This window comes from Lissotriton vulgaris, chromosome 12 (assembly GCF_964263255.1).
Source record: "Lissotriton vulgaris chromosome 12, aLisVul1.2, whole genome shotgun sequence".
NCBI classification, from domain to species: domain Eukaryota; kingdom Metazoa; phylum Chordata; class Amphibia; order Caudata; family Salamandridae; genus Lissotriton; species Lissotriton vulgaris.
This window is the reverse complement of record NC_141700.1, coordinates 44677478-44702451: the sequence shown is the minus strand read 5'-3', so window position 1 is coordinate 44702451 and position 24974 is coordinate 44677478. Positions and strand designations below refer to the sequence as shown.

The 24974-nt window shown below is 43.7% G+C and overlaps 1 protein-coding gene across 2 annotated transcripts in view; it reads left to right on the top strand.

Moving 5' to 3' along the window:
• The window catches only part of LOC147673212 (beta-1,4-galactosyltransferase 1-like), a 208600-nt gene that overhangs the window by 151773 nt on the left and 31853 nt on the right, over positions 1-24974 (top strand). For both annotated transcript variants that reach the window (XM_086947006.1, XM_086947007.1), the window contains exon 3: positions 9194-9429. In XM_086947006.1, coding sequence (XP_086803132.1) covers positions 9194-9429 — 236 coding nt within the window. The remainder of the gene's footprint in view (positions 1-9193; positions 9430-24974) is intronic.

Sequence of the window (24974 nt, the reverse complement as noted above, 5' to 3'; positions counted from 1 at the left end):
CTCTCAGATGTTGAAAGCGTGCTTTCTTTTAGATATATATATATCCGAGCAGCTTCTGTCTCTCCAATGCGGCACACCGAAATCACGGACCACCAAGCAGCTTCGAGTAAATTGGCAAGTTTATTATCTCCTCTTAGTTTCAAGTGGCATGACGCGTTTCGGGTAACGAATACCCTTGATCACATAACCTTCATGCAGTACGAGGTAACATTTAAATACTCATTTTTTCATTTCAAGACGCCACGTGACTATGGAAAGTGAAGAAATACTTGTGGTTTAGATGGCAATTACACTTCCTTTGAGCACATATTGGTTACATTATACATTGTTTTTATTAATATAATGTTCATTTGTCGGTAAAATATAACAGCTTGAATGCATAAATATCCGACTAACAGTACGCAAATAAATAATTCTAATAATTCTTGCAATGTAATTATAAAGTTATTTACATTATTATTTACACATTATTTACACATTTCATACATATTTACAAGATGAACCCTTATAAATCATTCTTATAATGCAGAATTAAATGTGCAAACTCCCAGCCTAAATGCTGCTATGTCTGTGCAAATTACGCAATTGTTCGGTTTATACTTTTGTCCCCGTGACTCTCAGATATTTCACTCCCAGATACCACGGGCCTTGTGCAAAATTATATATATATATATATATATATATATATATATATATATCAATGCCCACACACAAGCGCTGACCCGCGAGGCTAGGCATTCTCATTGTCATTTGGTTAAGAAGCGATATATATGCGTGTGTATATATAATAATAAATCTATATAGTTACACACACACACACGAAGCTCCGCAAACTACACTCCAGGAATCTTTAATGTTGATTTTGTTAATGATATATAAGCAAGGTAAAGAGATATCAAACGCTCTGCAAAAATCAACGCTTAAACTAAAAAAGCCATAGCAAAGAAAGTCTGTTTAACAGGAAAGACTCTTCTTCCGGGTATTCTGTTTTAAGTCAAGAAGTTACTGGGATCCTTAATGCAATGACAAAGCTGACATCACCACAATGCTCTTGCTGTGGTCATAGCAGTGAACAACTGATCCATTTATTGCTTCTCTGAAAGACATTCATGACAATTCAAAAAGACCGGTGTGGACCGTAATGCACAAAGCAAGCACCATGACAGCTGCCACTGTGAAGGCTTATCTACTTGGGAACAATAGCAGCCAAGATTAGAAACGGGCAGCCTAGTTTCTGGGAAAGAATGGAACCTGGAAGTAAACATGCACTGGAAATGCCAATAGGTACAGATTCAAGAAAGCGCCTCTTCAGTAATTGATGGGATTAGGCACTCAATAAATAATCATAATGCACACTCTTTCACTCACTCATGCATCCCTTCTTCCACACACCAAGCCTCACTTACATTCACCCACTTACACAGCCACAATAAAACACACACACAAAATTAACAACATATGCAAGATAAGAGTACAAGTAGAAAAAGAAAACCTGTTGCCATGTAAACATGGTGAGCATATGCTTGCAATAACAAATAAAATTAAACATAGCAATGGGTGGCCATATTTTAATGGGATTATACATATCGTATCATTGTTTTAACGTTCTGTCATGGCCGCCATGTTTAGAACCAAACATCCAGTGGCATTTCCAAGTCTATGCTCAAGGACCGGTATTGGAGATACGTAGATGGTAGAGTGCAACAGTATGTAGGGGCAGGTATCCTAACTTCTACCTTTTTGAAATTTAAAGACACTTATCTCTTGGAAAGGTATATGGACCGAATTGAGCCTGGGTGCTAAGACCCTCTACGTTAAGTTCTGAATTGGGACTTTGCCACTTTGATCATTTACTACGAAGTGGCGGCACACCCTCGTTGATGCTGAGCCTGACTTATGCTGACCATTTTGCCCAGATGTTAAGGAAACTGTAGCTCGTGTCCTTTACTCTTGCCCACAGTATCATGCACACAGGAGGAAAGGAATCCTACCGTTATGCTGTAACTTGGGCACAAAATTGCAACTAGGGTATTCAGGGCAGACCCAGTTCAATTATTTGTCTTTTTTGTCTCCCAGTTTCTTGTATATATGTGCAGACACAGACACAAAAAGATTGCCACATTGCTGCCCGGTATCTAGCACCTTCTTGTGTGTCCGAGTTGCACTCCTCTGTCATTTATGACTTTTCTTTAAAGCCTGTGTAATAGTAGATAACCGGTACAGGAGTTGTTAGATGAGATTCACTCTTGCATCTAAAAACTGTTGTGATGTTCCCCCTATATGCTACTAGTCTTAATTGTGGGTATCATAAATATTACAATTATTTTATATTCTATATGTCATGCTCCCTCTATATGCTGCTAGCATTAACCGTGGGTATATAAATATCTTAACTATTTATAGCTTATATGTTATGTTTTTATGCATGATTTTACAGTTGAAAGTTATTGTGTTTGCTTTTATGGCAGTTGCCGAACTAAAGCTTATTATGACGAAGTAATGTGTCGACCATCTTTGAGTGCTAAAACACGAATGCACTCCAGACGATACAATTCTATGTGACGTGTGGTTTAGAGCAGTGGCTGCACGGGATGCCGCTCACTGTAGATGAAAGGAGTGGCAAGCAAGTGGCCCACTCGCACTGTCTAGGGAGCTGTACGAAGATCTAAAACAATGAAAATAATAGGAGGAGAAGGAAAGAAATAAAAACTTATCTATAACAGAAGAACATGGAAAACTAAAGATCTGGGTTGCTAGCCCTGAGAATAAAGCACCATTATTATTTTCAGGCAGTTGTGTCCATGTGAACAGACAAATGTTGTTATATAGACAGAACTAGAGCTGGCAAACAATATACAATCTTTTTTAAAAAGTCCAAACCAGGATTATCACAGTGAAAATCTTCCACCGTTAGTTTGTCAGAAGGGGGCGCTCCGACCAACCTCACCCCTCATACCGGTATACAGTCAAAATATCGAGTCAAAAATATAGAATTGCAGTAATATCGAATAAAAAAATATAGAATGAACAAAATATCGAATGGACAGAATATAGTCAACAAAAATATCGAATTGAATTGCAGTAATATCGAATTCAAAATATAGAATGGACAAAATATCGAATGGACAGAATATAGTCAACAAAGATATCGAATTTGAGGTAAGTAAGTTCTCCAGTATAGGGGTGTCTTTCATAGCTTCACATGCCTGAATCATTCCCCGTCGTCGGAGTGGGAGCCCCACGGTACATAAAAAAGCAATAATATGCCATAAATATGTAGTAAATACTAATAGAAATAAACCAGGAAGTAAAATATTTTAATGTATTTATTTTGAATTAATTGTTAATTAATCTTTAATTGGTAATTAATTAAAATATAATTGATAATTAATTTTTATTTGATTAATTGATAATTATGTTAATTTTATTTATTTTCTGTTGCAGGTTGTGGGTTTATAGGGGAATAGGGTGGAAAGTAATTTAATTGTAATTAATTAAAAAAATGTAATTTATTTATTAGTATTTATTTTAAATTAATTTTGAATGATTTTTTAAATTAATTGGTAATTGGTCATTAATTTGTAATAATAGGTAATTATTTTTAATAATTAATGTTTATTTGTATTTTTAATAGATTAAATATTATATTATATTAAATTGGTAATTACTTTTAATTAATTTGTAATTGGTATTAATATTTTATTTGTATTCATATATGAAGTATTTACTTTCCCTACTGTTGTACTCACTGGAGTGGGAATAGTAATTTTTACCCCTACGCTATCCAACTCTTTCCCTACTGTTGCACTCTCTGGAGTGGGAATAGTCATTTTTACCCCTACGCTATCCAACGCTTTCCCTAGTGCTGCACTCACTGGAGTGGGAATAGTAATTTTTACCCTCCCGCTATACAACGCTTTCCCTACTGTTGCACTCACTGGAGTGGGAATAGTAATTTTCACCCTACGCTATCCAACGCTTTCCCTACTGTTGCACTCACTGGAGTGGGAATAGTAATGTTTACCCCTACGCTATCCAGTGCTTTCCCTACTGTTGCACTCACTGGAGTGGGAATAGTAATTGTTATGCCTACGCTATCCAACGCTGTCCCTACTGTTGCACTCTCTGGAGTGGGAATAGTAATTTTTACCCTCCCGCTATCCAACACTGTCCCTACTGTTGCACTCTCTGGAGTGGGAATTCTAATTTTTACCCCTACGCTATTCAATGGTAAAAATATTGTATATTTTTTATTATTATATATATATATATATATATATATATATATATATATATATATTAAATTGTATTTTGTTGTCTTTTACTTACATTAATTATTTATTAGTTTTAAGGTTATTTAAGTATGTTTAAGTTCATTATATTTATTATTTCATTAATTTTCAATGACTTTTAAGACATAAAAAATCGATATTTTGACTAACTATATTTTTTACAACAATATTTTTGATTCAATATTTTTGTACTTACCTGTTTGGAGATAAGGATTCGATATTTTTGCATTCTATATTTTTGCCTCGATATTTTGGTAAGTCTATATTTGTGTCATCGATATTATTTCAGTGATCCCCTCATACCTATTAAGGTAATCTGTGAAATTCCATGCAACAAAATACCTCTCTGCATGCTTTAATACAGATTAATAACTAACCCCCCGTAAATGCCTTTAACCTCTAACATATGCTTTTCACAATAATATACCAGGCCTATTGTCTTTTTTTTAGCGAAATTGTTTTTATTTGGATTTTGTGATAACGTTCAGTTAACATCGACTTTACAGACAATAACAGTGGGTTAATTCCACACACAGCCCAAGCGTTGCCCATATGAGTAATAATCTTGTCAGAATCCCCATTGCCCATCTGCCATTAATCGATCAAGCATCCAATAAAACATATCGCTTCAAACATCCTCTCAAAATCAGTGCTACTGACTCTCCCGCCCACTCACCCTCCCCAAATATAGTCTTGTGCCTCTGGTGCAAACCCGGGCTTGATACACAAGTTTTCCATTAAACAGCATAGGTCCATCTCCGCTCTCCATGCTTCCCCCTCCCCCTGGAAAGGAGCATCAGCCAGAATCAATTGATGGGCTATGTCTCTTTTCCCTGTCACCAGGTCCAGTCTCACAAGACAAGGGTCCTCTGCACTTAAACTCTTCATCTCCAACTACGTTAAGGAGAGCCATTTTGGGAGTGAGACCAATTGGGCGGTCAACAACAGCACTGAGTGTTGTCAGTGGAGTCCCAAAAAGGGCGAGGGACTGTGTAACTGTAAACCTTGTGTAGGAAACAGTCCACCCATTCTGCATCAGAGGCAAGTGGGATCTGCCTCTCTGTTCATTCGCCAGAGTAGTAGTGGGGTTAACTATATACAATGCAGATATTTAAGTTGGATCGGGCAGAATCATGTGGTAATCGATGACTCCTGATGAAAGCTATTGCCCAATAAACATTGTCTAACTGGCCAAGTTCCGCCTCCCATTTACCTCGTAGTCCTGGGAAGGAATCTGCAGGGTTAAGTACCAAGGTCTTTGGTGGAGACCCGGCCCCAATCAGTTTCCCTGGTCCACGCATGCTCTAGGCATGATCAGTTTTGCTTTGGGGGGACTATAGTTAGGTAGGTCAGTGATTGCAGGTACATATGGCTGGAGCGCTGCTTCAATTGCAAGTATCTATAAAACTGGGTGTGGTCCTGTGGCGGTTCATTTGTATGGGTGGAGGGGCGTCCTTTCTCTGCCCCCCTAGCTGTGCTTTTTTATTTTTTTACGATTAAAAGTAAAAAATAATTTCTGCCAGTACGCAGACATTGACTTCAGGCAGTGTTCGCAAGTCAGGTTTTTAGCAGGTACAAATTATGCACTCCGAGCACGCACCAGCAATCCTAAATGTGCCCGGCTAACAAGCTCAGAGGCTCGCAAGATCACCAGCTCGACAAAGTCATTGCATTCCTTCCTGGAGGACCTCTCAGCCAATAAAGTTTGAGGCTCGCGAGATCACCAGCTCGACAAAGACATTGCATTCCTTCCTGGAGGACCTCCCCCACCAATAAAGTTAGACCTGGGCGTTGTGGGCTACAGCTCAGCAGAGGCCAGGGATACACACCAATCACAGTTCAGCAAGCCTCACTGTTAAGCCCACCCTACCCTGCCCTGTGACGAACCAAGCAACGGTGGGTCAAAGTTCATATAAAGAAGCTGCGCATGCTTCCTCGCACCTCCGGTAAGAGAAATGGAAAGACATATTTCCAGATGAAGTGGCTTAGAGAATCGGGCCCATTGCATATTTCAGTATGAGAAGAGTTGATGTTAAATTAAACGACTGCAAGTCAAACAATGTGCCCTACATACATCTGCTTCCCTTCTACACCATTGCCCTGACTGTTCATAGGCCACCTTATACCTTCATTAGTTAAGGTGGATCCAGGTACTACTTCCAGACAAGTTTCCGGACCTAGCACAAAGTTCACACTGTTGGCCTTTGAAAGGCCTAAGTAGCATGAAAAATGTGCATTTCAAGATTCTCTATTAACCAGTAAACTATTAAATGATTAATCAGATATGATCTCTCACTCAAAGGCTGATATTTCCAGTCAAAAGTCTGCATAAAAGTGTGTCTATGGCACAGCATCTTACTGTTGCTGAATTCTGAGGACATGTGAGTTGAAGGCGGAGCCATGCTCTGGGTCGGGAGTCTTGGCGATGCATTCTGTAGTTGTCTCCTTAAGAGGGCGCAACAGGGTCAGTGTTCCCTCGGGCCTGAGCTGGAGTTTGGCAGACGCGTGGCTCCATCACAAGCGTGACGCATAGCCCATCAGCCTTACAAGTGCATTATATCCTGTGGCACCTACAGTAAGAGGGATGAATGCATTCCCATAGACCTACTTCAGGTGGGAGGCTACCGATTTATGAAGCCATGCCTGTCTCCCGCCTGAAACTGCCTCCGCTTCAATAGAAATCAATGGGGGAAATGCATTCTCCCAATGATTTTGTAAAAATGTCCCTCTTTCTTTCTCTAAAATGTTGGCAAGTATGGGGATGAGATATCCGTCCTTTATTTGAAGGAGTAACTTGTCCGCTAAATTCTAAATCAGGCCCTTAGTCCTTCAGGCTTAACCCTCTTCAACCACTGACCACGCTTTCCTGCCCGTGGATTCATGGAGTGCCCCGTAGGGGAGCTGGCCAACAGTAGGGTATAGCAAAACAAAAGAAAGTAGCCTGGTCCAAATTACTGTTGGTATGCCATATTGAGTCTAGAACCATGAATCCATTAATAACACTGAAGTGATAGCACAGGGCTAGAAAAAATTCCCATCAGCCCACCCATCTGGTGGAGTATCGTCACGTGGGAGATGTATCATAAATCCAGATCTCAGTCAATGCACCTGATCATGATGCGGAGATGGATTTTGTAGATATAATCTTAGACCACAGTGCTTCACTGGTGATGCCAATGGAGTGCAGTGCAAGTGAGAAGTGAAAGTGAGGATAAAATTGACTCAAAGGACCAAAAGTAAGTTTAATAGGTATGGTGCTAGGGTCAAACTATAAAAACAACGCCCAATAGTTTTAAATAATAACTATATAGGGGCATGGTGTATTGAGGTCGACATGTTTCAGCTAGATGGACAATTGGTCCTAGCTTTCTTCAGGACCAGTTGAAAACTGCGACTGCAAACTAAAGTAAACAAATTACAAAATAGTGACCTTGTACACTTATAGTGGATAAATCCTACCAGCTACTCTGAGCCCCCTTCGCAAATTATCTCCCAATAACTTTTTAATAAAAATTCTTTTTTTCAATGTTTTTAATAAACCAACAAAACTTTAATTATACACCTTCCTCAATTTGTTTGTGTTGAAATCATTCAGGATATCTTGGAAGTTTTTGCAAGACGTCATATTCATAGGCCATAATGGCAAGTGAGTTCAGTCGTTCTTGCGTCATTGAAGATCGATTTCAAGATCAAATCAATATTATTTTGATCCGTTGTCACGGGCTCCTAAAAGGAGTGGGGCCCACAGGCCGGTGCCTACTTTGCCTATTTGGTAATTCGGCTCTGGGCACGTGCCACTTTAAGCTGGCATATACCCTCTGCAACAAGAGGGCGTGTCATAGCGAGTATCGAGGCACCATATTTGCCTTGGTTGAGGCTCTCCAGCTTTAGAACAAATGTGCAAAGCCCCCAGAAGAGTCCTTTCTGCTCTAGAACCAGGCAGGCGAAACGGTTTTCTAATTAGTTATGCAGAGTGCAGCAGCGCAAGGGCTTTTTTTATTTATACAAATATCTGTACTAATTGCTTTGCAGTTATGAGCCTTAGAACCTCTACTGTCCTGTGACTATCTGGATAACCAAAGATAGCCACCACTTTACCTCAGCCTTCCCTCTTCCTGAGATTGATGAAATGAGTACCATTGATTTGTGTGACAACAAACATCTGTTATTTTGCTGGGATATGTGCGACCTGTGGCTGCGACGAATAGAAATCTAGGGGCTCTGCTCTTGCTACTCGCCGATGTTGGATGGCGATGTGTTGGGTCCGACGTTGAAGCCCTTGTGCTGCTGATTGACTTAGAGATGCGGTGTTCTGTCAGGGACAACTGACTGAGTACTGGGAACTTATGCCTGCCCAGACTCCACCCAGGGTCATCTGGGAACCATTGCAGAGGTATCTTAACTCCCACCCACAAGTCTTCGACAAGACTCCCCCGTCGCTATGAATGAATTTCACATGGTGGAAACAATTCACTTGTACACAGACCGAACGAATGTAAGTGGGCTCGTAAGACCACCTCGCCTGGAGGCCAGCGGCCTTTTCTGCCACCCCCCCCCCTTCTTTATCCCCTTCTACTCTTTTTCCCCCCATGTTCCCTTGCCGATATTGCAGGGATTGTTAATTGGACCCAGGGTCCAGGACTTTGATGCAAACTACTTGGGCAAGAAGATGCAGATGTGTAATATTGACGCTCGACTGTATTGATCAGTCTTGGCTATATCAACCTAGTGTCTATACCTGTGTATTTGAATGCCCTGATGTTGAACCTGTGTCCATAATGATAATCAATAAAAAAAGAAAAATCTGTTATTCAGCGCCAAGATGCTCACAGGCGAACGTGCGCTTTACAAATACAATTACTTAATTGAAACAGTAAGGATTTGTTTCTAATATTTTGCAGTTGGGCCTCTCAACATTGACTTGACAGTTACAATAACCATTGACGACATCATTGCGGAGCATGGAGATGTGAGTGAAGGGGGGCGTTTTAAGCCAGCGGAGTGCACGGCCCGCCAGCGCATCGCCATTGTGGTGCCTTTCCGCAACCGCGAGACACACCTTAAGTTCTGGCTGTATTACCTGATCCCCATCCTCAAACGACAGCAAGGAGACTATGGAATTTATGTGATTGAGCAGGTAAATACTTACTGGTAATTTCCACTGAACACAGGCTTTCTGCTTGTATACTCATAAGAAAAATATTTTTCCGCCTTTTGCCTTGAACGCGGCAACTCACACATATCAAAGATCATTTGTCTGTGTGCATTGTATGTTATCTGTTTTAAGTTTACAGTGAGATAATGTAACGTTTGGGTAACTTTTTGCGACTTACTTTATTTTTCATTCGTGCAATTATTCTTGTACTATCTTTAATATCGAAACCATTGTTTTCAACCCTTCCTTCCTAATTTTCTTTTACTTTCTTTTTTAGCATTGTTTTAGCTTTTGTTGCTATATATATGCTTATGTCTATGGTTATGACTGTTTTTCAGTTTCAAAGAAAAATAGTTTGTTTGCATCTTAATATTGTTAGATGTACTATGCACACATCTTCTACTGTTATTATATTAAATTAATAAGAGTTTTAATGACTTTGTCAGGAAACTATTATACATTAAGGACCCGATTTAGATCTTGGTGGACAGGTTAGTCCATCACAACAGTGACTGATATCCCATCCACTGAAATATAAATCCCACTATATCCAACAGGATGTATATTTTGCTGGACAGGATATCCCTCACTGTTGTGACCGAGTAACCCGTCCGCCAAGAACTAAATCAGATCCTATATTCGTTAAATAAAGCTTTAAAAACAAACTGAAATGTATCAGACACACTTACATTATGCCCAGTCTCTTGGCCAAGATTGACCCTACCCGACCCTCGGCCTGCCCTAAATGCCATGCTGATGAAGCATATATTATACATCTAACATGGATATGTATACACATAAGCAACTACTGGGCAGATAACTTCGCACAACTCTCCCTGATGGTGAATCCACCTTGACACCTGACCCAGTGTTAGCACTGCTGGGATATGTACATGATGTCCCAAAGGGGATTCAAAGGTTTACAGCGAGGGCAGTCTTGTTGGCAAAACATGAAATTACTCTATGCTGGGGCAGTAGCCACTGTCCCACTGCTGCAAAGTGGATGTGGATTAAAAGTCTCAGTCTGTCACACTAGTGAACTGTACGCTTAATTGCAGCCACCCACATCCCATCCTTGGAATATTTGGCAACCACTACACATATATTTGCAGCAACGGGGATTCGATTGACCGGGCTGATTAATTTGGCTTATGCTTTGTGTTACACATACGTTGCAGTTTTCTTGTTTGTGTATACATTCAAACATTGTGTTTTCCCCCTAAGGTATGATGCAGATAAAGTGTTTATATGTTTCATTACATGATGATTGTTGGACTTACTAACGGATACACTAATTGTTGTATGTGTAGAACAAACTGTCAACTATGCTATTCCTTCTTGCATCAATGGAGCAAATTTGTGTTTTTACAACAACATATTTCATGTACTGTCACTAACGTGGTACTATTTGTAACTTTTAAAATTGATAGTTTTAAAAAAAGATCTAAAAAAAAGATTAAAAAGAAAGGTTCATGTATTGAGGGTAGACAAGTGAAAGTAGTGTGCAAAGAATTGCAGGGTTATGAAGATTGCCCCTCGTCCGTCTTCCTATTTACAGTACTTTCTCTATAATAGATACCAAAGCAAGCCAAATAGCCTTGAATGATCACCCATTACCCCAAGTCCCAAAGTCTGCCCAAATTAAGGCACATTTATAGCCAACCAGCTGATGATTAAAGGTGGACAATGAGATGAACAGCCTTACTTGTCTGCCCTCCAGATAAGACTATATTTTAAAGCAACAGGGGAACTCAAAAGGATCAACCAGGGACCTTGGGAAGTACTTCTTTATAAGCAACAGTGGTCCCAGGAAAAGGGGGTAAGGGACAATAAATATAGACTCAGTCGTAACTGTATTAGAGTGACATGTCGCAGAGGTCTAAATTTTACTTTTGGTAGTAGAAAACAATTTTTAACAATACAAGAAGTGGGACACAAGCCTGTGACCTACTAAACACATGAGAAACAATTGCAAACAAAAAAGCACCATACAGAGGGCTTTAGGCAAAGCTTCACGGTTTGTTGTGCATGGCGAGTGAACAATATCAAAGGCAGCAAATCGCGTTAAACACCTTTACAATTTAGTGCACTGAAGGTTGAATTGTATAAGGCATTTCAATTGTTGACGGCGTTTCAATCCGACTTATAATTTGCAGATCATCCTCAGGACATAGATATGATGCCTAATACTTGAAAGCCTCAATTGCCTGGGGAAGAAGGGGGAGGAAAATACAAGAAAAACAGGTGTTATAGAAGATGTAACGGGGGACAAGGAATAAGGGTGACAACCTGCGTGTAACTCCAAAGGGCCCATGTGGCATATTGTGATTTAGGCTGGTCATGGTGTGGGTGAGTGTGATTGGAAATGGCATCAGTGATTGCCGTGCGTCTAAGAACGTAGGAGTCAAGGGTTATTAAGAGTGATTCATCTGCTTGATTGGAATTGGCACTTAGGGGCAGATTAGGATTGTGGTTTTTCCGCATTTTCGGGGCCGGCGGAAGCCACCGCCGGCCCAAAGGATGCGGAAAAACCGCAGCGGACTGACCAAAGACCCACCGCCACATTATGATGGCTGGTGGGTCCTGGTTTCCGTCTGCAGCTTTTCCGCCGCAGTTGGCTCACAACCGCGTCGGAAAAGCTCTAATACGGTGACGGTGTCTCTCAGACACCGTCAGCCATATTAGGATGGGCTGTCAAATATGCTTTTCCGCCGTGGAAAAGCATACGGATCTTCACTGCGGGGGCCCGTTGTGGGCCCCCTAGGTGAAGGGAGGGGTGGGGGGTGCACATGGGGGATACCTATGGGGGTACCTATTTGCATGCAGAAAGCGGCAGGCACCGTGCGGTGCCTGCCTCTTTCTGCATGCAAATGCAATGACTGCATTTTTAACATTGCCGCGGGTGCAGCTTGAAGCCGCACCCGCCGCAATGTTAAAAATAGAGGATGTGACCGCCAGGGTGGCGGTCACATCCTAATCGCACAGGAGGGGACTCCGCAGCCCATGCGGACGTCCCCTCCTCCTCAGTGATCGTGGACGGACGCAAGTCCGTCCGCGATCATAATCGGCCCCTAAGTATGTGAATTACGAAGTGCATCAAGTAAGGTGGTGGGGAGACAGGTCTATGCGCTTGTATACATGTCTATGGTAGTTAGTATTCAATATATCTTGAACGCGTGTAGGAAAGGTTAAGGCGCCGAATTTTCTCAGGGAGGGATGTGACATGGCAAGCTTGCAAATATACTATGGGCGAGGATTAACCATGCATATTAATTAATATTAGATGTTATGGCCGGAAATGAGAACAATTTAAAACAATGTGGGCAAGGGTTAAATTGACATACATAGACAATCGCCGTTCAGCAGTACATTCATTACTAATACCTGCGCATCACGAGGAACAGTTGTGTGTGGAAACAAGGTTGCCGAGTGCACAAGTTGAGAAACCATAGAAGCATATTGCAATATTAGATCAATACAGCAATTTGGAGCAGTTAACGGCCACGAGGATTATGTATCGTGCAATTGGAGCAACCTACGACCACTAAGAATTTAGTAACATACACGTCAGTGGAATAGCGACGGAACTGGTGGGGCGTGTGAAGCGCAGTGTTTAACGGTGAAGCAAGGAGTGATCACTAAGAAATACGAGTAGGGAACAGATATCTAAATATATAAAGCGTCAGTGTCACAAGAGAGAATGGCGCGTGTGAAGCGCGGAGTGTGGCGGTGATGGGCCAATACAGCCATGCATCAGTACTAATGGGGCTGTTGGAGGTGGGCGTGTGCCTTAGGAGACAGCGCCACGTTCCTCAAGTTAATTCCATTAAGCATAACCGCCAGTGGGTGAATGAAGGCTGTGGTTCCAGTGTAGAGGGCGTTCCCGTAGTCCAGTCGGCTGGTGACGAGGGCCTGGGTGACCGTCTTTCTGGTTTCGGTGGGGATCCACCGGAAGATCTTTCGGAGCATGCGCAGGGTGATGTGTTTTTTGCACATGTTTATCCTGTATTATGGGTATCTTTCATAGATTCACATGCCTGAATCATTCCCCGTCGTCGGGGTAGGAGTCCCCGGTAAATAACAATAGTAATGTCACATAGACATATACTTAGTACTAGGCCAGAGGCCTCACATTAGTAGCCTATCTAGGTCCTTATGTAAAAAGGACCAAACTTTGGCCAGGAGCCAATCAGCTACCATCACCCTTCTCACCTTCCTGGAAGGAGCCCTAGTCCCTCAGATTTTCTACCGCACGTCGTGCAGAGGAGTCTCCACTGAGCTCTGCTCAGGTTTTTTCCTATATCTTTGGTTTTTTGCCTACTTTTTCTTCAGGTTCAGTTGGGAAAGGAATATTAGTATTTAATATGTCTACTACTCCTAAAAAAGGACTTTTTAGGCCATGTGCCTCATGTAGTAAAATGAGGCTACACATAGAGGACAAGCATGAAGAATGTTTGTACTGCCTCTATCCTCAGCATTCTGCCAAGGAATGTAAGATTTGTCGCACTCTCCCGGTCAAGACATTGAAAGACAGGGAAGGGCGACTGCTTCTGTGGCTCCAGAGACGGAAGGACAAGGACCAAGTCTCCTCAGGTGAGAGTGAGTGTTCCTTCAGAAGTTTCCACTCCTCTCCTAAAAGGCCTCGACAGACATCTCCAGGTCAGTCTGCTGTGCCTCCTCACAAGAAGCCAAAATCTATGGAGGGTCATCCTAAGGTCAAACCTTCTCTTCAGATGACAGCCTTCAAAAAGCCTGCTGTGGTATCTTCTGGCCTGCCTGTGACAATGTCGACAGTATCCATTTCGACATCCACGGCGTCTACTTTCTCCATGGCTTCCACTGCCACAACGTCGTCGACGATGGGTAGGTCAATACCTTCTGTTATTCCTCTCACAAAACCGTCGACGACACTCCCGTCGACGTCTGCTTCATCGTCGACGAAGGCAAGGCTTCCAGCGTCGACGAAAAACCCATCGTCGACGTTTAGTTCATCGTCGACGTCTAGTTCATCGTCGACGAAGACTTCATCGTCGTCGAAGCCACCGTCGACGAGGACACCGTCGACGTCGAGACCGTCGACGAAGACTTCCTCGTCGACGAAGACTACACCGTCGACGACGACACCGTCGACGAGGGCACCGTCGATGACGACACCGTCGACGAGGGCACCGTCGACGACGACACCGTCGACGAGGGCACCGTCGACGACACCGTCGACGAGGACACCGTCGACGAGGACACCGTCGACGACGACACCGTCGACGAGGACACCGTCGACGACGACACCGTCGACGAGGGCACCGTCGACGAGGGCACCGTCGACGACGACACCGTCGACGAAGCCATCGTCGTCGACTTCTGCAGTGTCGACGCCGCCGTCGACGAGGGCATTGTCGTCGACGTCCACGAGGACATCATCGACGTCGATGCAGTCCACAATGAAAATGTATGATAAAATGTCATCTATTGTAGACGCTCCATCAGACGCTACAATGAATCTACAATCAAAGGGCTCACCATCAATGAAGTATTCCTATACCCATTTTAAGATGTCATCATGCATGGTGACACCAGAGATGACTTCACCTAGCAAAGTCCAGCAACTGCTGCCAACGCAGTTTCTAGAAGCAGAAGACCCTGACGTGGAGAACATGTTTCCCATAGCATCCAGTCCCTCTCATCTTAACATCAAGGTTCATGAGAGTTCAGACTGTGAAGATCTTGAAGAGGTGACAATTCAAGAAGAAGTTCGTCAGCATACCACTGTTCAGCCTATGGTATGCCTTCCGGCGTCAATTGTCTCTGACCTACAGTTTCTGATTTCAGACTATAAGCAAAGATTTCCGTCTTCTGCTCCTGCTTCAGGAGTGCCAGCACAGCAGGAAGCTCCAACCCCTCAACGTCGCCAGCGACCACCTCCTCTGGTTGTGCATCAGGAGCAAGAGAAATTGCCTCCTCAAATTTCTTCGGATGAGGATGAATATGAGGAAGAAATGAGACATGATGAAGTCCAAGATGAGGAAGGTGAAATACATGATGAGGATTCTGATGATAACGCCAACCAGGATCCGGCATCCCCAGAGCAAGTACAGGATAATTCACCCCCTGAAGATTTAGGGGGATTCCATAATATAGTAGGGAGAGCGGCTGCAAGATTCAACATCCAAATAGTTTCGGAAACGCAGGACTGTTTCCTTCATGACTTTAAGGAATCCTTCAAAAGATCTGTTCGATCCATCCCAGTAATCGATTATATATGGGAGCAAGGACTTAAAATTATGAAAAATCCTTCCTCTCTCATTCCAGTGCCGGCTAAACTTGAAAGGAAGTACAAAGCCCCAGACACTGCTCCCGCATGTTTAACTGGCCAGACTAAACCGGACTCAGTCATATCACAGGCCGCTCAGCAGAAGTCTAGCAACCCGTCAGCGGCAATAACAGCGCCTCCTGATAAAGAGGGGAGAAAACTTGATGCCATCGGCAAAAGATTTTCTTCTATGTCCGCCCTATCAGTCAGGGCTGCAAATTCTCTAGCATTACTAGGTCGCTACAATCGACAGATATGGGCAGATATAGCCCCATATCTAGAGGAAATCCCAGAAGACCAGAAAGAAGAGGTTAAGAAAATTTTGCTGGAGGGCGAACGCTCTGCCTCAGAAATGATCGATGTGGCCTTGGATATCGCTTCCACAGGATTTCGTCAACTGGCAGGAGCAGCGGTTTTGAGACGCCAGGGCTGGCTAAAAGCCACAGCATTCCGGCCTGATGTGCAAGCCAAAGTTCTAGACATGCCATTTGATGGAGAACTGCTCTTCGGTGAACATATCGATGATATGCTGCAAGGTATTAAGAAGGATACCGACACGGCGAAAGCCTTAGGCACCCTACAATACAAAACTAGTTCCTTTCGAGGTTCCAGAGGTAGAGGGCAGCAGAATCGAGGCAGCTATCAAGGTTACAAGTCCGCTTATAACTCTTCTCAGCAGTACAAGCCGCAATATCAGCAGCGACAGCAACAAGGACGAGCTTCCTACAACAAGTCGTCCTTTCGAGGGAAAGGAGGAAAGAAGGATAATTACAGACGCCAATGACTGCTTTCTCCAGCATGCCTCCACCTCTTCTCCACAATTCGCAGTTGGAGGAAAAATTACCAACTTCCTTCACAATTGGAAGCAAATTACAACAGATCGTTGGGTGCTGCAGTTAGTTCGCTTCGGACACACTTTGGAGTTTGTGGAACATCCTCCTCCGAACCCACCATGTCCTATGCAGCACAAGAATCTACGTCTACTTCAGCAGGAGCTCTCTCTAATGCTCCAGAAAAGAGCAGTGGAGAGAGTTCCTCGAGGTCAGAAGGGGAGAGGATTCTATTCCCGATTCTTCCTGGTCAGAAAAAAGGAGAAGAAGCAATGGAGACCAATACTGGATCTGAGAAACCTAAATGTATACCTCAAGAAGCAGTCCTTCCGTATGGTTACCCTCCAGGAGGTACTACATCTACTCAATCCAAAAGACTATATGGTATCCTTAGACCTCCAGGATGCCTATTTTCATGTCCTCATTCACAAGAGTCATCGACAATTTCTGAGGTTTGCAGTGGCAGGCAGGCACTACCAGTTCAGAGTTATACCATTCGGCCTGAAGTCAGCTCCACGCATCTTCACGAAGTGTCTGTCACCAGTAGCGGCATACCTTCGCCAGCATCATCACCAAGTCTTTCCCTACCTAGACGACTGGCTCATCAAAGCTCCGACTCGGTCAGGCGTAGCCAAGTCCTCTTCGGCCTGCCTTCATCTATTCAAAAATCTGGGCCTAACACTCAACCAGGAAAAGTCAACTCTCCAACCGTCACAACGTCTCAATTTCCTGGGAGCAACGTTGGATACACAACAAGAGAAAGCCTTTCCTTCCAGAGAACGTCAGGTCAAGCTGAAGACCCTGGCTGTCCACATTCAGGCCAAACAGAGAGTCAAAGTTCGACTATTCAAATCATTGCTAGGAATGATATCTTCCAACATTTTTCTCATTCCTCACTGTTGCCTACACATGCGGCCTCTACAGGAAGCCTTAACAAATCAGTGGATCCAATCTACAGGGTCTTTCGACGACTGGATCAGGATCACTCAGGTCATGAAGAAAGCTCTGAGATGGTGGCTTCTGGGCGACAACTTAAACAAGGGTCTCCCTTTTCTTCTCCCAGTCTCTCCTCATGTGATAACCACAGACGCTTCACTGTAAGGATGGGGGGCGTTCCTGCAGGAACTGCAAGTACACGGTCAATGGTCAGTGGCAGACAAACAACTCCACATCAATCTGCTAGAGTTGAGAGCAGTGCGCCTGGCACTTCGAGCATTTCTGCCCCGAATCAGGAACTCCCCAGTGCTTGTGAGGACGGACAACACCACCACAACGCACTACCTGAACAAGCAGGGGGGTACTCGATCCAGGACGTTGTCTCGAGAATCTCAGCAAATTTGGATCTGGCTGGTACAACACGACATTTCTCTGCGGGCAGAGTATGTCCCAGGAGTAGACAACACCCTGGCAGACTCGCTAAGCAGGCAGCGTTCACTTTGCCACGAGTGGGAGCTCGACCAGCAGACGCTCGACTCGGTGTTCTCCCGTTGGGGCAAACCTCACCTGGATCTCTTTGCGACGGAAGTGAACGCGAAATGCCAACATTACGCAAGCTGGCTTCCCCAGAAAAGGTCCCTAGGGAATGCCTTTTCGATGACATGGTGCAACGTCTTTGCTTACGCTTTTCCACCGTTTCCCCTGATCCCCAGGGTTCTCCGGAAACTGAAAGCAGAGAGTTGTACCATGATCCTGATAGCCCCAGCGTGGCCGCGCCAACACTGGTATACGGAGCTACACCTTCTATCGCTGGAACCTCCAATTCTATTCAGGACATGCCCACATCTCCTCACAATGAACCAGGGACAAGTCCAGCATCCGGATCCAACATCTCTAAAATTATCAGCTTGGCTCCTGAGTTCAGAGAGTTCCAGGATTTAGATATTCCACAGGAATGCAGGGCCGTCTTAGCCCGGGCTCGGGCTGAAAGTACTAATAAGACGTATTCCCTCAAGTGGAAAAGGTTCTGTTTGTGGTGTAGAGCTCAGAATTTGCATCCGTTCACTTCTACTCCAGCACAAATTCTGCCCTACTTGCTCCACTTAGCCAATTCTGGACTGGCACACGCTTCAATAAAGGTCCACCTGGCGGCCATATCCAGGTTCAGACGATCTTCGTGTGGAGCTTCATTATGGACCAACAGACTAATCAAACAGTTTCTGAAGGGATTATTCAGATCTTTCCCTCCAGTTAGAGCGCCTCCACCTACATGGCAACTAAATGTGGTACTAGCTCAACTAATGAAACACCCGTTTGAGCCAATCCACAGAACAGATCTAAAATATTTGTCATGGAAAACAGCTCTTTTGCTGGCGCTCACGTCAGCAAGGAGAGTGAGTGAACTGCAGGCCTTTTCCGTGCAAGACCCCTTCATCCAGTTCAAGAACGACAGGGTCATTCTACGGACTAACCCTAAGTTTATACCGAAGGTTCCGTCCTCTTTCCATCTCAACGAACCTATTGTCCTACGATCTTTCTTCCCGAATCCATCATCTGCGGCTGAAAGATCTCTTCACTCATTGGACCTCAAACGATGTCTCAAATTTTACCTTCACAGGACGGAGCAATTTCGAAAGTCCAACCAATTGTTTGTTGCATTTAGCAGACCCAGGAAAGGCTTAGCCTTAACAAAACAGAGCATTTCCAGATGGATTTCAGCGGCCATCGCCTTCTGTCACCAACAGGCGGGCCACCCTCTGCCTTCAAAAGTACGAGCACACTCCACTAGAGCGGTTTCCACCTCCATGGCGCTCTTTGCTGGGGTATCCATTGTCGACATTTGCAGGGCGGCGACATGGAAGACACCACATACGTTCACGAAGCACTACTGCTTGGACTCTGAACTTATGAAGGATGCAGCAGTGGGACAGGCTGTCCTACGTCATCTATTTCATTAGTGGTGAGCCTTCTTCCTATCATCCCACCTTCCAGGTAATTTATCGCACATTTCTTATCAGGTTGTGAGTATCATGTAAACTGTGTAACAACTTATGATAAGATTACTATGTCTTTACGAATGTATTATGCGAAATGTGCTCATTATTGCTTGCTATTCTGATTCAGGCATGTGAATCTATGAAAGATACCCATAATACTGGATAAGGAATGCGTTACTTACCTGTAACAGCAGTTATCCAGTATTGGTATCTTTCATAGATTCACATGCAACCCACCCGCCTCCCCTGGAAGGGCTCACCTTCTCCCTCTCAGTAGGTACTACTTAGCACTGTGCTTACGAAAATCTGAGGGACTAGGGCTCCTTCCAGGAAGGTGAGAAGGGTGATGGTAGCTGATTGGCTCCTGGCCAAAGTTTGGTCCTTTTTACATAAGGACCTAGATAGGCTACTAATGTGAGGCCTCTGGCCTACTACTAAGTATATGTCTATGTGACATTACTATTGTTATTTACCGGGGACTCCTACCCCGACGACGGGGAATGATTCAGGCATGTGAATCTATGAAAGATACCAATACTGGATAACTGCTGTTACAGGTAAGTAACGCATTCCTTCTGTTCCATGCTCTAATTACTAATACCTTATGATGTTTTTTCCACATTCCTCTCTGTTCCACGCTCTAATTAATAATACCTTATGTGATTTTTCCACATTCCTCCCTGTTTCATGCTCCAATTAATAATACTTTATGATGTGTTTTGCACATTCCTCTCTATTGCATACTGTAATTAATAAAATCTTATGATGTGTTTTTGCACATTCCTCTCTGTTCCGTGCTCTAATTAATACACTATGATGTATTTTTGCACATCCATCTCTGTTCCATGCTCTAATTAATAAGACCTTATGATGTGTTTTTGCACATTCCTCTTTGTTCCATGCTCTAAATAATAATACATTAAGATTTGTTATTTGCACATTCCTCTGTTCCATGCCCTAATTAATAATACCTTATGATGTGTTTTTTCACATTACTCTCTGTTCCATGCTCTAATTAATATTACTTTATGATGTGTTGTTGCATATTCCTCTCTATTCAATGCTCTAATTGATAATACCTTATGATGTGTTTTTCACATTCCTCTGTTCCATGCTCTAATTAATAATACCTTATGATGTGTTTTTTGCACATTCCTCTGTTCCATGTTCTAATTAATAATACCGTATGATGTGTTTTTTCCACTTTCCTCTCTGTTTCATGCTCCAATTAATAATACCTTATGATGTGCTTTTTTCACATTCGTCTCTGTTGCATGTTCTAATTAATAATACTTTATGATGTTTTTGCACATCCATCTCTGTTCCATGCTCTAATTAATAATACCTTATGATGTGTTTTTTGCACATTCCTCTGTTCCATGCTCTAATTAATAACACCTTATGATGTGTTTTTTCACATTCCTCTGTTCCATGCTCTAATTAATATTACGTTATGATGTGTTTTTAGGTCTCGTAGAGAGACCTATTACGGTGAACCCAAAAACTTTAACTAAAGCGGATTTCCACGAGTGCATGAGTTCTCGTGACCGCGCTTTTATCCGAGCCGCCTGCCTCCGAGAGCTTCAAATTAAAGCCATCTGTTGCTTCCCCAGCGCACTCGCACTCTGCCTCACTTCTCCTCCCCCTAATTAACACACACTTCTTTCACGGCGGCCGTGCTTCAAAGGGATCCGCTCCGCCCCCTGCTGCATTCACTTTCCCTCCACGTTCCCTCTTCTTCCTTCCTCTCCCAGTCTCCCTCGTGACACCTCTTTGCCCACTTCTTGTTTTTAAGGACTTGTGCCCTGGTAGACGTAGCTCCTCAGCCAGGATACAGTCCTACTAACACACTGCAGGACCCATACGATCAACTTAGATGGCCTCAATATATATGTAATACCGGGACTGTAATGATGTTTAGTTGCAGGTAAGTAAGAAGATAACCACCAATGTAAAATCAATTGCCAAATCCCGTGAGTACTTATGAATAATTTCCAAGCAACGGCGCAACCTACTGTTTATTAAGTTTATATCGTATTTTAGACTACGACGTTGAAATTAATATTCTTATAAATACCATTGCTGTCGTCATCAGCAAATGAGAACAATTTCCGAATGCATGTGCTCCAAACAGAGGCAAAGGGGATCATCGAAAGCATTGTTTAGTTATGAAAATACCAAACTGCAAGTTTTAGTATATACTTTTCTTTTGTAAATAGCAGACTACCGGACTTCAGATAGGGTCAGTGTACATGTGACCGTGTATATAATAAAATGCAACCCATATTTTAATTTCCACTGGATCACCACTTCCAATTTCTTTACGTAACCCTACCACTTATCTGAGTTTACTCCCACCCACATCTTGCGCATTTTCCACATGAGACTCCCTACCTACACTCTGCAATTTCCATGTTCTATGAATTTACTGACCACTAGATAAGACATGGCACCAATTATTTTTTCCCACTACTACTAGTACTTCTACCACCCACCTCGGTTCCTTGAAGTTGGGAGGGAGCTCCTGGAGACGGTTGTACGACGATAACACAGATGTATACTCTAGACGAGAGACGTGATTGCATTATGTGGTTTGTGCACCGCTCAGAGCACCTCGACTCCCGTCTAACTCAGTAGCCCGCTGCTGTCAGACGACCGCGCTTAGGCTGGAGGCGCCATCCCCAGCCCCCTGTCGCCAGCGCTTCCCTCCCACTCGCTCACTCCCCTGCTCCTTTCGCTTGGCCGGTTTTTGTTTCATGGCCGCTATTGCTGCCGCTAATGCTTGTTCTGCCATTACTTCTTTAAACTCAGCAACTGCAGGCAGCAATGCTTGTTGTGAAATGTCCCGGTTTTTGTTGCTTTAAAATTCTGGTTACCCTAGTCTTCAGGCCAGGCTACGCAGATAGTTTGACAAGACTGCGCCAGTCACGGCCAGTGGAATACCTATTAAGGTATTCCAGTGCCTACTAGCAGAGATCCTGTTTATGCCGGTTAGACTTAAATACTGAATTAAGGGCGTGATTATTAGAATAGTTTGCAGTGATGAGAATGCGCGCCGTGGCGCTCTCTTGAGGCTGCTTTTACTGCTCCAAGGACAGGGGCAAGAGAAGGTCTGGGTCCGGGGTGTGCTGCAGCGGTGCCAGCTCATGCATGTCGCATCACCCGCATGGAAGAGATCACATGGCTTCGTCAAGTCAAACGATCAATTCGCCTCGTTTTGGCACTGTACTTAATGCACAAACCGTGCGATCTTCGGGCTGTAATTGCATTGTTAGGGCCAAGGAACAAGCCTGTGCCTTTTCAACAGACAGCTGGCAGGGAGAAAGGCATGTTGTTGGGAAAGAGAGAGGCAAGGCAAATAAAATTACTGCTAACTCTTGGAGATCGGCAAGGGCCCTACTTGCCTAATCTCATAGAGATGATAGGCCGAGGAACGCAGGGTTCGCACATTGCATCTTGTGCCAGCAACATGCCACTGTGTTTCCAACACGACACATTACCAGGGACATGCCACTGTGTTTCCAACAGAATTCATTACTGAAAAACGCCTCTGTGTTTTCAACAAGATACATTACCATAGACATGCCACGGTGTGTTCCCACCGGGCGTACACCGCCACAGACACGTGTGCTCTCAGAGGGGAAGGCGGTCAGGCAGTGCACTGGAGAGGCCCCATGGACTTCACTAGACGGAAACCTTTGTTACAAGTGAAAAGTGGAAAGGGGGTGCTGGGGGTGATAACAGCTCGAACTAGACCCCTAATGACATAGGGTTTACAGGCTAAACGGCGAGCATTTAGCGGATGGCCATTGATAAACATTTGTCCCGACTGACATACTGGCCAGGTTTTCATTTTTCAAAGGGCCCCTCAAACACGTTTGTTCTGAAAGTATTAGCTTCACACACTCTCAGGATATGGGAGACAGTCAGAAACTCGGGGAGGGCATAAAATGTACTTTTAAAGATGCACCAAAACAGAATCCACATTTGATTTCACTTCCCTTCTGGACAACACTGCCAATGCCTATATCTGTAGTATCCCCCTTTTTATTACTTAAAACAGGCAACCACCCCCTCTGGTAATAAAGATGGGACGAGCAATGAAATATAGGATGCGTACAAACGACACCTTTTCGCCGACTAGAACTGCGAAAAGTAACGTCACCAAAGCAGCTGTGGGCGACCCTTCCCCGGGTATGCACCGAGAACTTCCCCTCCCCCACCCCTACTCAAACCCGACCAAAACTAAAATTCACAGGACACAATAAATACTACTTGTACAATTTCAGATTTGGGAACATCGACAGGAATAAAGCTCACACTGCACCGACTATTTATGCTTAAAAAATAAGAACCAAATATACAAAACCCCAGGTGTGTGCATAAGACATAAGCATCTGTAACGACCGGGTTCTCGAACCAGATGGGATCAGCTCCTTGGAGCACCTCCAACCCAGTCGGAACGTAACCACCTCCCTCCTCAGGACCCATCTATCCAGACACCTGGGTACCTACCTGAGGATGGGGAACTCGCAATATACAAGCTCATATCATTAGAAACACCACTAAATCTATAGGGATTACTAATCTACCCTGGGGCAGTTCTGATTATGTACCATTACACACTGATCATCCTCAGTGCTCACTCGACACGCAATCTAGCGTGCCATACACACTGCTCACCCTCAGTGCTCACTCGACACGCAATCCGGCGTGCAATAAACACTGGGCTGCAGCCCCAGTGCTCTCTCTCTCTTTATCCGGTCCACAATCCGGCGGACCTCAACACTGGTCTCCCTCCCAGTGCTCGCTCACTTACAGCCCGATCCGCAATTCGGCGAATCTACACACCAGTCTCCTACCTGGTGTTCTCATTAACGCCACTTACCAATGACTACCACTTTCCTATGAATACCTTCAGCTCTCTCTCTATGTTGGGAAGTCTCTCTCACTATTCACTAAGGGTTCGCTACTACAATAATATTATGGGGTGGCCGAATCACTTAGTGTCAATAATTCCCTAGCTCAAGGGCTCCTCTCTCTCCCTAATTATTCAGTGGCTACTTACCGGATCAGGGGCAGCATCTGTTCTGGCTGTAACACCCGACTAGAAGGAAAGGTTACCTGTGCTTTAAGAACAATAGACACACATTGTATGCAAGAGTAAAAACGCTCTCTATCATAAGAACAACACATGCACACTAGTTCACTAAGAACTGGGGTATCTTTATTACAATAACAATAGAATACACATACACAGATCTGCGGGGTCTCTATAACTAACAGGAACTTTAACACACCGCTGAAAGAAAAGGATTAGACATACAATATAAGGACAAGGTTAATATTTATAAAGTAAGGAACAATGTCACCTTGGGAGTATGAAGTCTTGCTCTAGCTGTCATCTGGGCTTCTCTCTCGTCTGTGCCTTAGCTCGTCTTAGATTCTCTCCTGTAC